General features: G+C 43.2%; 1 protein-coding gene across 4 annotated transcripts in view; it reads left to right on the top strand.

Moving 5' to 3' along the window:
- chd1 (chromodomain helicase DNA binding protein 1) overlaps positions 1 to 14,569 on the top strand; it is a 299,232-nt gene that overhangs the window by 195,610 nt on the left and 89,053 nt on the right. For all 4 annotated transcript variants that reach the window (XM_072516362.1, XM_072516363.1, XM_072516361.1 and 1 more), the window contains 4 exons: positions 741 to 830; positions 2,680 to 2,870; positions 8,211 to 8,399; positions 9,150 to 9,309. In XM_072516362.1, the coding sequence (XP_072372463.1) occupies positions 741 to 830; positions 2,680 to 2,870; positions 8,211 to 8,399; positions 9,150 to 9,309 (630 nt within the window). The remainder of the gene's footprint in view (positions 1 to 740; positions 831 to 2,679; positions 2,871 to 8,210; positions 8,400 to 9,149; positions 9,310 to 14,569) is intronic.

The following is a 14,569-nucleotide window of genomic DNA, read 5'->3' as shown; positions in this document are numbered from 1 at the left end:
GATGGGAATTCAAGGTTGGGGCAGGGATACCTTAACAGGAAGTTGGGCCAGGTGGGTGAGGATAAGGAAGGAATGGAAGTGACAGAGGCAATTGATCTGATGGTCTCGATCTTTGGGATAAAGAAGTTCATGAGCTCCTCACATTTATTGGAAGTGAGGGTTTGGGCAGTGAAAGTGTGGTTTAAACAGGTGGTTTGCAGTAGCGAGAAGAAGCCTGGAATAGTAAGCAGTTTCAGCGGATGAGAGCAGGACCGAATAGTGGCTTCATGTGGTTCAGTTAGATCTGGTGCAAAATGGCTACAACAGTTTTGGTGTGCTAAAAGTTGTTACTTTATGGAGATTGTTATAAGATTGTTATAAGGCTGGAAATGATCCTCAACACTCCACCACCAGCCATGCAATTTCAGAGAAGAAGCAAAAAAATGCAAGGTGAATCTGGGAGAATTTCTCTCCACCCCCAATTCAATCCAGGAAATTGCATTGATCATGTATAAATGAACAATCCAGCCAACAACCATTCCAATACCACTTTTAAAACATGAAAAAGTGAGCAAATTGCACACGAGCTGTAACACATTCCAGAGTCTCACTACTTTCTTGGAACAAAACAGCCTATACTTTTGTCTTGGATAGTTTAAATACATGTCCCCTAATTCTTTTCAATTCGTCAATGTGAAATAATCTTATCAATAAACATGCAATTTTAGCCGTTGATTATTATAAATTTGTTCTCCTATTAGATAAGAACATATGAATGGATGCATCCTCAGACTAAGCGGTTAAAATTCAATATTTTGTTGACAACGTATGAGATTTTGCTGAAGGACAAGGTGAGAATGCAATCAGCTGTATGGTTGTTTTATTCAAAAGTCAAAATCATCACAAAAGAATATTCTCAATATCAAGGCTTCACTGTACGCTCACCCTAGCAATGTCTTTAATAATGTGCCACACATTTTGAATCCTTCATATTTGTACATATTTTCTTGTTTTCTCAAATTATTGATGTTAACCTGATCCATTTGGCATGCATGATTATATTAATATTCAAGGAAATCTCTAATATGACACTAGGTTCAGAAATGCAGTTGATAGTATTGAATGTTAATAATAGAAAGTGATGTGACTTTTTTTAAAAAATTGAGAGCTAAAGACCATTAAAACAGACTCGTCCGATGAGGTCCAGATGGTTAGATTTACGGAATGTCTTTAAATCTCTTTGAATATTGTCAAAAAATAATTTCTGCTGATCTCCGAACACTAAATTTCCCAGTTTTGCAGTGAGAAGTAGCAAAGTAAATACATGGTGTATTTGAATGAGATCAAAATGCTGGAATTACTCAGCAAATCTGGTAGCATCTGTAGAGAGATAAATAAATTAACGTTTCAGGGCATTGACTATGATGTGTTGGGTGTTCTGGATCCGTGGAACACATACAGGCCACCAACACTTAAAATAGTACAACACTATTTTATTACGTTAGAAACTGTTGAACATACTTTCACTGTGGGTTAACACGATGTTAGATTAAACTAAAGACCTATGCCTGTCCGAACCAGTCTATGCTCTCAGCACATGGTGAGGACCTGTGCTGTAAACTGTAAGCTCTGTCCTTGTAGGAGGCTGCATCCCGAATGAGCGGGAACTCTGATGCCCCCTGTCTTTATAGTGAGTGTGCGCTAACTGGTGATTAGCTGCGGTGTTGTGTGTTGATTGGTCTTGCTGTGTGTCCATCAGTGTGTGTGTATCTGCACCATGATATACTGGTGTATATCATGACAGACCAGAACTGTTGAAAGACCATTGCTCTGAAATGTTAACTCTTTCTTCATAGATGCTGTCTCATCTTTTAGGCATTTCCAGCGATCTGTTTTTATTTCTGGTTTGCAACATCTGTTTTTGCTTTGCATTTTTGAATGCTTCTTTCCATCTATGATACATGATTCATAGTGTAGCTAGCACTGATTCATAGTGTAGCTAGCACTGATCGTATAGTATTTTCAGCACACTAGAGAAAAGACTGCTCACTAACCTTGCAGTTTCATTCAGAGGCCACATAGTTGCTACGGGAAAATAGGAAGTCACATGGTAGGAAAGGATATTCTTCAGATTACAACACGTTTTGGGACAAGATTAACAAAAGTCCCGTTTTAAACTTAATAATATTATTTAAACTTTGGGAAAGAGGTGTGATGGTTAAATGGATAAACACATCCTAGTGTGTCAGCCACTCACTGCTATGGAAGGTCCAAGATTTGGGTCCATTTGTTAAGTTAACAAAATTCCTGGAGTAAGAGAGAGGAAAATTGGTTGTTAACAAATGAGCTGTGTTCGAAACTGCTTTAATATGTATGTTATGTAAGATCAGGATTTGGCTGAGCTCTGAGAGCCCTGTATACAATAGCTCTCGGGCATTGCCTCAGATGCTGCAAAAAATGCTGGCAGAGCTACAGGTAGATTACCAGCCTTTGCAACTATATGCAAGCATGAGTTTCTGGAATCTACAGTTCTGTAGTTTTAATGTTGAGATTTTTAGTCCTTTGAATAGAAACAATTCAACACTAAGTGTTGGTTAAATCCATTCCAGGATTTTGAACCTTATCCAGGTAAAAGTTCAAAATGTGACACATGTCAGTGTAGATTTAAAATATTTTAAAGTCTTTGACATTTTGTTTCAGTCATTCCTTGGAGGTGTAAACTGGGCTTTCATTGGAGTGGACGAAGCCCATCGCCTGAAGAATGATGACTCTCTCCTTTATAAAACCATGATGGACTTTAAGTCGAATCACAGGCTGCTCATAACAGGGACTCCACTCCAAAACTCACTCAAAGAACTCTGGTCCCTCCTTCACTTCATCATGCCAGAGAAGTAAGTGTGACTAAGAATTTGGCTTTGATAATACATAGGAGCTGAAATATAGAGATGAAGTTGTGTTGCAGCAATAAGGTTTTACTTTTAAGAAAATATCTTGACTCAAGGGGCATGTTCAATGTCGCAGTCAACATTTATGTCAACCAGCGTCACTAAAATGATGGCTGGTCATTATTGCGTTGCTGCTTTGTGGAATGTTGCTGAAAGCAAATTATGTGCTGTGTTTTTCCTACATTACAACACATCTAGAGTGCTTCATTTGCTGTAAAACAGTGTGAGGCATCCTGAAGAAAGCTGTGAAAAGTTTTATAAATGTGTGGGGTCTTTCTTTTACAAGGAAAAAATTAAGTTCAAATGTTTTTTTTTTTCTCTTCTCTTCGATCTCTAGCTCTTCACTATTTCTCCGCTTTCTTGTGTTCTCATAGTTCTGTGGTCCATTTGAGCTTTTGCTGAATCCAGTTGACTCGACGCCAACATTTTGTATCATTATTATGCTAATTATTTTCCATTTAAAGTTAATTTAAGACCTTGATGCTTTATTTGATAGGCTGTGGTGTTTAAAACTATTTTTATGGGATGTGTGCAAGTCTGTCTATTTTACTTGCGTAATTTCAGTAAATACATAACTTTTAATTCTGGTGTCAGGTTAAATTAGTTTCTGCTAAATTTTGCTGCCTTATTCTTGACCACACCAGTTTCTGCAGGATCAGAGTACAAAAGTAATGGTCTATTATTTCACAAAATTATAACTGAGGAATAGAAGAGCTCATCAGTTGTGAGGCAGAGGCTGCAATTAATATGGTGGTCCCATATGTAATTATGTACTACAGTCATCCTAAAAGTTAATAATTTAACCCATTTCAATTTGTTGACAAGCCAGTTGGTATTTCATGCATTTGGAAATCCAAATGCTGTCTCAAACCTCCGAGAAACTTTTATAACTGAATTTTGTTCCTAGCAAATGATCAGAGAAAAAAATGTTAGAAGCTATTATTAAAGATATTATAAGAGGGCGCTTCCATAAATGCAAGGTAATCGGGCAGAGTCAGCATAGTTTTGTTAGATGGAAATCATATTTAACCAATTTATTGGAGTTTTTTTGAGAAGTAACAGATGCTGTGGATAAAGGGGAACTGACGGGTGTATTGTCACAAAACAATATAGATAGCTTAGGTATGTGGGCAAAGAACTGGCAAATGAAGATTAATGTGGAAAAATGTTGGTTTGTCCATTTTGGCAGGAAGAATAATAATATTCTTCTAATCTTTTATTGTCAGAAGCATGAAGTTACTGTGAAAAGCCCCTCGTCGCCACATTCCGGCGCCTGTTCGGGCAAGCTGGTACGGGAATTGAACCCGCACTGCTAGCATTGTTCTGCATCATAAACCAGCTGTCCAGCCCACTGAGCGAAACCAGCCCTTAAAAAAAGCGTAACTAAATGGTGGGAGGGTGCAGAGCGATCTGGGTGTATGCACAAAAGGCTAGTATGCAGGTACAGCAAGCGATTAGAAAAGCTAATGGAATGTTATCGTTATTATGAGGCAATTGATTGCAAGAAAAATTGGGAATTCATGCTTAAGTTGTACAGGGCATTAGTGAGACTATGCCTGCAGTACTGTGTACATGATTGATCTCCAATTTAAGGAAATGATGTAAATGCATTGGAAGCAGTTCAGGGAAGGGTTACTAGAATAATATCTGGAACAAGCGGGTTGTCTTATGAGAAAAGGTTAGACAGGCTAGGTTTGTATCCACTCTAGTTTAGAAGATTAAGAGGCGGCTTGACTGAAACACAAGATCCTGAGGGGAGTTGGATTTTTAGCCATTTAAGACAGCGATGAGGATACATTTTTTCTCTGAGGGTTGTGAGACTTTGGAATTCTCTTCCTCAAAAGTTGGTTGAAGCAGATTCTTTGAATATCTTGAAGGCATAGATAGATGGACTCTTTATAAGCAAGAGGGTGAAAGTTTCTCTGAGGTACACAGCAACATAGGAATTAGAAGCAGAAGTAGGCAATTCGGCCCTTCGAGCCTGCTCTGCAATTCAATCAGATCATGGCTGATCTCTTCCTGGTTTCAAATCCACCTCCCTATCTGTTCCCCATATCCCTTTATAACCCGTAAATAAATCTATCTCTCTCTTGAAACTATTTACTGATTTGGACTCTACCGCATTATGGGGCAGCGAGTTCCACAAATTCACCACCCTCTGCGAGAAGTAGTTGCTCCTCATCTCAGTTTTAAATCTAGAAAATGGGGTGGGAAGGGTAAACTACGAGATGTATAATGGTTAATGGGAACAAGAGCAGCAGGTCAGCATGTGAGGAGAAGGCAGAGGATAATAAAATGATCAGGAAGGGCCAGTCGATTACAGAGGGGTACAAAAACGTAAACAATCACAATGCAAGGTGACTGAGGGAGTGAAAGTTGGGGATGAGGCTGAGTGTTATCAGAGTTTAATAAAGGAGGTCAGAATGTGTGAAAAGCATAGTGTGCAAGAAAATCCTGCAAGGGAAGAACAAATCAGTAGGACATATTTTAAAAACCTTGTACCTAAATACACGCAGTATTCGGAATAAGGTCAATGAGCTGACGGCACAAATAGAGACAAATGGGTATGATTTGGTGGGGATTACTGAAACATGGTTGCAGGAGAACCGGGACTGGGAGTTAAATGTCCAAGGCTACGTATTTCGAAAGGATAGACAGGATTGTAAAGGCGTTGCATTATTGGTTAAAGATTACATCAAGACTGTATTAAGAAATTATGTTTCTTAATTAGGGGCAGCACGGTAGCATTGTGGATAGCACAATTGCTTCACAGCGCCAGGGTCCCAGGTTCGATTCCGGCTTGGGTCTCTGTCTGTGCGGAGTCTGCACATCCTCCCCGTGTGTGCGTGGGTTTCCTCCGGGTGCTCCGGTTTCCTCCCACAGTCCAAAGATGTGCATGTTAGGTGGATTGGCCATGGTAAATTGCCCTTAGTGTCCAAAATTGCCCTTAGTGTTGGGTGGGGTTTACTGGGTTATGGGGATAGGGTGGAGGTGTTGACCTTGGGTTGGGCGCTCTTTCCAAGAGCCGGTGCAGACTCGATGGGCCGAATGGCCTCCTTCTGCACTGTAAATTCTATGAAATGTTGAATCGATATGGGTGGGAAAAAAAAAAAGGGAAAAGCTTCTTGGTACGAGTAATTTATAGGCCTCGAACCATACTTCCAAATTGGGCATAGTATAAACCAAGAAATAGTGAAGGCTTGTGATGATTTTAACATGCATATTGATGGATTATTCAAATTGGTAAGGGTAGCCTTGAGGGATATTTAATAGAGTGGATGAGGGACTGTTTCTTAGAGCAATATGTTATGGAGCCAACCAGGGAGCAGCTTACTTTAGATTTAGTATTATGTAACAAAGAAGGGTTGATAATCTTGTCATTTAGGATTCTCTTGGAAGTAGTGATCACAGCATGCTAGAATTTCAAATTTAAATTGAGCGAGAGAGGACAGAAGGTAACGTTTTAGTGTTGGGCAGAGGTAATTATACAGGCCTGAGATAAGAGTTGGCCCAAATAGACTGGGCACAAATAATTGAGGGTAGGACAGTTGAGGAACAATGGCAGATGTTCAGGGAGATATTAAACATCTCTCAAGTAAATTATGTTCCTGAGAGGGCGAGGAATTGTACACGAGAGAAAAACGTCCCATGGCTAAACAAGGAAGGCAAGGAGGGCACAAAGGCAAAAAACTAGGGCATGCCATAGTGCAAAAGCTAATGGTAAGCTAGAGCATTGGAAGAACTTTAAGGGTCAGCAAAAGGCTACTAAAAATAGAATCAAAAAAGCTAAAATGAACTACGAAAGGAACCTTGTGACCACCCTATTTCAGCTTTCCACCAGAACACTGGTCCCAGATTGGTTCAGGTGGAGACTATCCCAATGGTACAGATCCCTCCTGTCCCAATACTGGTGCCAGTGCCCCATGATATTGGAACCCCTCTTTCCCGTACCACTCCTTTAGCCACATGTTTACTTCCCTGATTTCTTAATTTTTATGTCAATTTGCACGTGGCTTGGGTGGTAATCCAGAGATTATAACCCTTGAGGACCTGTTCTTTAATTTTGTTCCTAGTCCCTGATAATCCCCAAACAGGCCCTCTTTCCTAGTCTTGCCTATGTTGTTTATCCCAACAATAACCATAACAATTGGATCCTCCCCCTCCCGCTCCAATATCCTTTCAAGCTGGTTAGACGTGTCCCTCACCCTAGCACCGGCAGGCAACATTCCATGTGGGACTCTCGGTCCGGCTTACAAAGGATGCTGTCTGTCATACCAAATATAGCATCCCCTACAACTACCACTTGTCTTTTTGTCCCCCCACTTGAATGGCCTCCTGTACCACGGTGTAGTGGTCAGCTAGCTCATCTTCCCTACAGTACTTTTCCTCATACACACAGGGAGCAAGTACCTCGTACCTGTTGGACAAGGTCAAGAGCTGAGGCTCCTCCCTTTCTGAATTCAGGATCCTTCTACCTGCCTCGCTCGCAGTCACACCCTGCTGTCTCTGACCAATTACCGAATTTGAGATATTCTACGGTGTGTGACCGGCTCCTGAAGCAAAGCGTCAAGGTAACTCTTCCCCCTTCCCGGATGGTCCGCAACGTCTGACGCTTAGACTCCAGCTCGTCAACTCTGAGCCGAAATTCCTCAAGCAACTAACACTTGCTACAGATGTGGCCACTGCAGCTCGCAATGGGATCTGCCAGCTTCCACATCATGCAGCCACAGCACATCGCCTGCCCAACCATCTTACTTATTAATTAATGAGTTTTATAGTGTTTTATTTCAAATTGAGCACAGATTCCCTTTCAGCCAATTAGGTCACAGCTTTCCTGTGACGTCAGTTTTTTTTTTTAGCCTCAGTAGAATCCCCGATACTCACCGCTCTGATGCTCCTTGAAGCTCCGGCTCCTCATGCTGTTTTGAAGCTCCGACTCCTTTCACGCTCTTTTGAACCTCCGACGACTCTCTTTTGAATCTCCCACTCCTCTCGCGCTCTTTTGAATCTCCCACTCTTCTTGCACTCATTTGAATCTCCTACTCCTCTCGTGCTCTTTTGAATCTCCCACTCCTCTCGCGCTCTTTGGTCAATTGAATTGTTGTTGAGGTCACATAACCCTTTCAATGTATAGAGAATGTTTTTTGCTTTCTTGGCAATGTTACGACTTCAGACAAAACTGTCAGGAAAATTTATGATTCAATACAATGCTGTCAGTAACGTTACTTGTGAATAGCTTATGTATCCAACTAAACAGAAATGTTATTTCTGTTTTGGGGAGAAAAGATTTTCTTCCTGGGAAGTGTTTGAAGTGGACCATGGTAAAGGAAGAGAAGTTGGCTACACAAGCCTTCACCGGGAACTGGAGCCATTCTTGCTGCGAAGAGTGAAAAAGGATGTTGAGAAGTCTCTACCTGCTAAAGTTGAACAAATCTTACGAGTGGAGATGAGTGCAGTCCAAAAGCAATACTATAAGTAAGTAATGTCCCAGAAGAAAAAGTTCCTTCAAATTTTTCATTGGCAAAGCTGGTTTATACAAAATTGGCTAAACCGAATAATTGAATAGTATTCGCAGATCATAATCCAACAATGAGGTACTAAGTTAATGAAAAAACGGCAAATGTTAGGAATATACAATTCGGTGAATTGGACATGTTAAATTACCCTTAGGTGGGGTTCCAGGGGTAGGGCTGGGGATTGGGCCTAGGTAGGGTGCTCTTTCAGAGGGTCGGTGCAGACCCAATGGGCCGAATGGTCTCCTCTGCACTGTAGGAATTCTGTGACATTTGTAGGTAAATTCATGTTTCAGATGTTGGGACCCTTCAGTACGTTTTACATTCTGCCATGTTTTGCATTCTGTAGAATGGTATGAAGTGTTAATCTGTCTTTTCCCTTTACAGATGCTGAAAGACCTGCAAAAATAGGGTCAAAAGTATATAACCTGAGTCCCTTTGGAGGTGTATAATGCATAAAACATCTCCATAGGAGTGCTGAATGTTTTTTTCCATTTACCTAGGAGTGCTGAATTGATAAATGAATGATGAGGTATCATGATCATAAATGTTTAATTTTGACTTTATATTGGGTAATGTGTGTATAGAGCCATTAAACTTTTTTAAAGTTAAAATAAGCCCTGATATGTAGTTAATACCTCAGTTAGTTGACTGTAATTGTTGCTGTTTTTTGTTATAATGTTAGTATAATTTTTTTCTTGCAATGCAACAGATGGATTTTAACCAGGAATTACAAAGCTTTGAGCAAAGGGTGTAAAGGCAGCACTTCTGGCTTTCTCAATATCATGATGGAACTTAAAAAGTGTTGCAACCATTGCTACCTCATTAAACTGCCAGAAGATAATTTCTTTAACAGACAGGAGGCCTTACAGGTATGATATCACAGAGTATGTGCAAGCAGTATGTGCATTGTGGTGACCTGTATGTGCGTGGCAGTTCATGTGCTTGTGTTTTTCTGATTGATGATAGCTCCTGTGATTTCTTAAAAATCTTAAGAATTTCAGACTTGACTGTTTAACTTATGTCGATTTGTTTTGATGTGAGTCAAAAAAAACTGAACTTGATTGTGTCAGTTCACTGCCCAAGAAATCTCAGTCGGATGAGTTTAGATTTAGATTTATTGTCAAGTGTACCAAGGTACAGTGAAATTATATTGTTCTGCGTACAGTCCAGACAGATCATTTCATACATGGAAAACAGGACATGCGACAAATGCACAATGTAAATACATAGACATTGGGTGAAGCATATGGAGTATAGTGCTACAACAATATAGAAGTTGCTGAGAGAGATTAGCTCAGTCCATAAGAGGGCCATTCAGGAGCCTGGTAACAGCAGGGAAGAAGCTGTTTGTGAATCTGTTAGTGCTGTTCTCAGATTTTTATATCTTCTGCTCGATGGAAGAGAGAATAACCTGGGTGGGAGGGGTCTTTGATTGTGTTGTCCACTTTCCCAAGGCAGCGGGCAGTGTAGACAATGGATGGGAGGCGGGTTTCCGTGATGGACTGGGCTGTGTTCACGACTCTGTAGTTTCTTATGGTCTTGGGCTGAGCAGTTGCCATACCAAGCTCTGATGCAACCAGATAGGTTGCTTTCTATGGTACATCTGTAAAAATTGATAACAGTCGATGTGTATATGCCAAATTTCCTTAGTACCCTGAGGAAGTATAGGCACTGTTGTGCTTTCTTGGTTGTGGCGTCAACATGAGTGGACCAGGACAGATTGTTGGTGATGTGTAGGAATTTGAAGCTGCCAAACATTATTTGCACTGGAGTGCTGAATTTGGGTGCATTAGAGTGCAAAAGTGAGAGTTTGGTGAATGAGGGAGCAAGGTGCTCCTTTCATTTCATTTCCTATGGAGTTTATAGAAAGTGCAGCTGACTGGGAGCAGAGTTAGAGGGCGGAGTTCCAATTGTTTCACAGGGCAGCTACATTCTGTAAGGTAAGAGTTGGGTTTTGTTGTTTTTTGGGGCAGCAAGCTCTTTGTATCATTTAGCAGAATCACCAATTTTAGAGAGTTCACTTGAGAGAGTAGCAGCAGTATATATATATATATATATATATATATATATATATATATATATATATATAATATATATATATATATATTTTTTTTTTTTTTTTAAGGGCCTAACCGGTGTAATCTTTTTCCTTTTAAATCTCTTTGGGAATTCAGATCAGAGGGGATGGAGGCTAGGGCAGTTGCATGCTCTTCCTGTAGGATGGTGGGTGATGAGGGACACCACTGGTGTTCCCACTGACTACACCTGCGGGAAGTGCGCCCAACTCCAGCTCCTCAGAGACCGCGTTAGGGAACTGGAGCTGGGTGAACTTTGGATCATCCAGGAGGCAGAGGGGGCGATCGAGAAGAGTTACAGAGAGGTAACCACACCCAAGGTGCAGGAAAAGAGTAGCTGGGTTACAGTGAGGGGAAGGAAAAGGAACGGGCAGACAGTGCAGGGATCCCTCGTGGTCGTTCCCCTTCAAAACAAGTATACCACTTTGGATGCTGTTGCGGGGTGGGGGATGACCTACCAGGGGAAGGCCCTAGCGGCCAGGACACTGGCACTGAGCCTGGCTCTCTGGCTCCGAAGGGAAGGGGCGGGAATAGAAAAGCAATAGTAATTGGAGACTCAATGGTTAGGGGAACGGATAGAAGATTCTGTGGTCGCGAAGAAGACTCCCAGAAGGTATGTTGCCTCCCGGGTGCCAGAGTCAGGGATGTCTCGGATCGAGTCTACAGGATTCTTAAGGGGGAGGGGGAGCAACCAGAAGTCGTGGTGCCCATAGGCACCAACAACATAGCTAAGAAAAGGGATGAGGATCTAAAAAGTGATTTTAGGGAGTTAGGTTGGAAGCCAAAGAGCAGGACAAGCAGAGTAGTAATCTCAGGATTGCTACCGGTGCAAGTGAGGCAAGGGACAGAGAGCGAGTGCAGCTGAACACGTGACTATAGGGCTGATGCAGGAGGGAAGATATGTGGATCATTGGGATACCTTCTGGGGAAGGTGGGACCTGTACATGAAGGATGGATTGCACCTAAACTGGAGGGGCACCAAGATCCTGGGTGTGAGGTCTGCTAGAACTCTTTGGGAGGGTTTAAACTAGTTTGGCAGGGGTATGGGAACCAGCTATGGATCAGAGGATAGGGTAGCTGTTGAACAGGCAGAAGAAGTATGCAGCAAACCTGTGAGGAAGGATATACAGTTGATAGGGCAAAGTTGCACTCAGTGGAATGGGTTAAAGTGTGTCTGTTTCAATGCAAGAAGTGCTAGGAATAAGGAAGGATGGATCACGATGTTGTGGCCATTACGGAGACATGGATTTCACAGGGACGGGAATGGTTGTTAGATGTCCTGGGTTTAGATGTTTTAAGGAGAATAGGGAGGAAGGGAAAACAAGGAGGGGGAGTGGCACTGTTAATTAGGGAGTGCATCACAGCTGCAGAAAAGGAGGTAGTCGAGGAGGGTTTGTCTACTGAGTCAGTATGGGTGAACGTCAGAAACAAGAAAGGAGCAGTCACTTTATTGGGAGTTTTCTAAAGACTTTCTAATAGCAACAGAGAGATGGAGGAACAGATTGAGCGGCAGATCTTGGAAAGGTGCAGAAGTAACAGAGTTGTTGTCATGGGTGACTTCAACATCCCTAATTTTGACTGGAACCTCCTCACTGCAAATAGTTTGGATGGAGAAGATTTTGTCAGGTGTGTACAGGGAGGATTCCTGACTCAATGTGTAGATAGGCCGACTGGGTGGGAGGCCATATTGGATTTGGTGCTTGGCAACAAACCAGACCAGGTGTCATATGTCTCGGTGGGAGAGCATTCCGGTGACGGTGACCACAACTCCTTGACCTTTTCCACAATCATGGAGAGGGATAGGAACAGACATTATGGGAAGGTATTTAATTGGGGAAGGGGAAATTATACTGCTATTAGACAGGAACTGAGGAACATTAAGTGGGAACAGTTGTTCTTGGGGAAATGTACGACAGTAATGTGGGGGTTGTTTAAGGAGCACTTGCTGCAAGTGCTGGATAGTTTTGTCCCACTGAGACGCCAAAGGAATGGTAAACTGAAGGAGCCTTGGATGACGAGAAGTGGAGCTTCTGATCAAGAAGAAGGAAGCTTACGTAAGGTTGAGGAAGCAAGGATCTGGCACGGCTCTAGAGGGTTACAAGGTAGCCAGGAAGGAACTCAAAAATGGACTTAGGAGAGCTAGAAGGGGACATGGAAAAGCCTTGGCCGGAAGGATTAGGGAAAACACCAAAGCGTTCTACACTTATATGAGAAATAAGAGGATGATCAGAGTGAGAGTAGGGCCGATCAGGGATAGTGAAGGGAACTTGTGCCTAGAGTTTGAGGAGATAGGGGAGGCCCTGGCCCTTAGCCAGGAAGGACCTAAAGAGAGAGCTAAGAAGAGCCAGGAGGTGACATGAGAAGTCCTTGGCAGGTAGGATCAAGGAAAACCCTAAAGCTTTCTATAGGTATGTCAGGAATAAAAGAATGACTAGGGTAAGAGTAGGGCCAGTCAAGGACAGTAGTGGGAAGTTGTGCGTGGAGTCCGAGGAGATAGGAGAGGTGCTAAATGAATATTTTTCGTCAGTATTCACATAGGAAAAATACTCTCCCCAGCATACTCCTGGCAAACGTCCAAGCGATCGAAAACAAGCTGGATGAACTTAACGCCAGACTTACCTCTCAGAGGGAAGTAAGAGACTACTGTGTGCTCTGTTTCACAGAGACATGGCTCACCCCTGCCTCACCGGACTGTGCCATACAACCTGAAGGCTTCTCAATTCACCGGGCGGACCGCACGGCATCATCAGGCAAAGCGAAGGGTGGAGGGGTTTGCCTCCTCATCAACTACTCCTGGTGCTTGGATGTGGCGACTCTGGCGCCCGACTGCCCCCCAGACCTGGAATACCTGACTGTGAAGTGCCGCCCATATTATCTTCCACGTGAGTTCACTTCAGCCATTATCACAGCGGTCTACATCCCACCCCAGGCAGTAGTGAGGAAGGCACTGGACGAACTATACACAGTAACAAACAACTACGAAACAGAACACCCGGAGGCCTTGTTCATCATGGCCGGAGACTTCAACAAGGCCAACCTCGAGTGTGCTGCCAAAATTCCACCAGCACATCTGTCCCACCAGGGGCGACAACACTCTTGACCACTGCTACTCAAAAACCAAGGGCGCCTACCGTTCCATCCCCCTACCGCACTTTGGGAAATCAGACCATAAGACGGTGCTCCTTCTCCCGGCATACAAGCAGAAACTCAAGCGGGAGAATCCAGCTCAGAAGGTTGTGCAGTGTTGGTCCGAGGAGACGAGCTCTTACGTGACTGCTGAGAGACAGTGGACTGGTCAATATTTAAGAACTCAGCGACCAACTTAAATGAGTATGCCACCACTGTCACAGACTTCATAAGCAAATGTGTGGACGACTGCGTGCCAAAGAAAGCAGTATGTGCGTTCCCCAACCGGAAACCATGGCTCAATCGCGAGATTGACTTCCTACTGAAGGACTGATCCGAGGCGTTCAAGGCAGACGACCCTGACCTACACAAGAAATCCAGGTACGACCTCCGCAAAGCCATCCAGAATGCCAAGAGAGAATATCAAACCAAGCTAGAGTCATAGACAGACTCTCGGCGGTTGCGGCAAGGACTAAACAACATAACGGGCTACAAAGCGAAGCCGAACAGTTTCTCTGGCAGCAGCGCACCCCTCCCCGATGAACTCAATGCATTCTATGCTCGGTTCGAGCAGGTAACTAACAATCCGCTGGCGAGTGCCCCAGCAGCCCATAATTCACCCATACCCACCATCACAGCTTCCAAAGTCAGATTGGCCTTCCTGAAAGTGAACCCTCGGAAGGCGACGGGCCCAGGCGGGATCCCTGGTCGTGCACTCAGAGCCTGCGCGGACCAGCTGGCAGAGGTATTCACGGACATCTTTAACCTGTCCCTACTCCACTCCGAGGTCGCCACCTGCTTCAAGAAGACCACCATCATACCGGTACCAAAGAAGAACCAGGCAACGTGCCTCAATGACTACCGACCAGTGGCCCTGACGTCAGTCGTAATGAAGTGCTTCGAGAGGTTGATCATGAAGCGCATCACC

This window comes from Scyliorhinus torazame, chromosome 9, assembly GCF_047496885.1.
Source record: "Scyliorhinus torazame isolate Kashiwa2021f chromosome 9, sScyTor2.1, whole genome shotgun sequence".
In the NCBI taxonomy this organism is placed as follows: Eukaryota; Metazoa; Chordata; class Chondrichthyes; order Carcharhiniformes; family Scyliorhinidae; genus Scyliorhinus; species Scyliorhinus torazame.
Note: the sequence above shows the minus strand (reverse complement) of the source record. Positions and strands in the feature narration are given on the sequence as shown.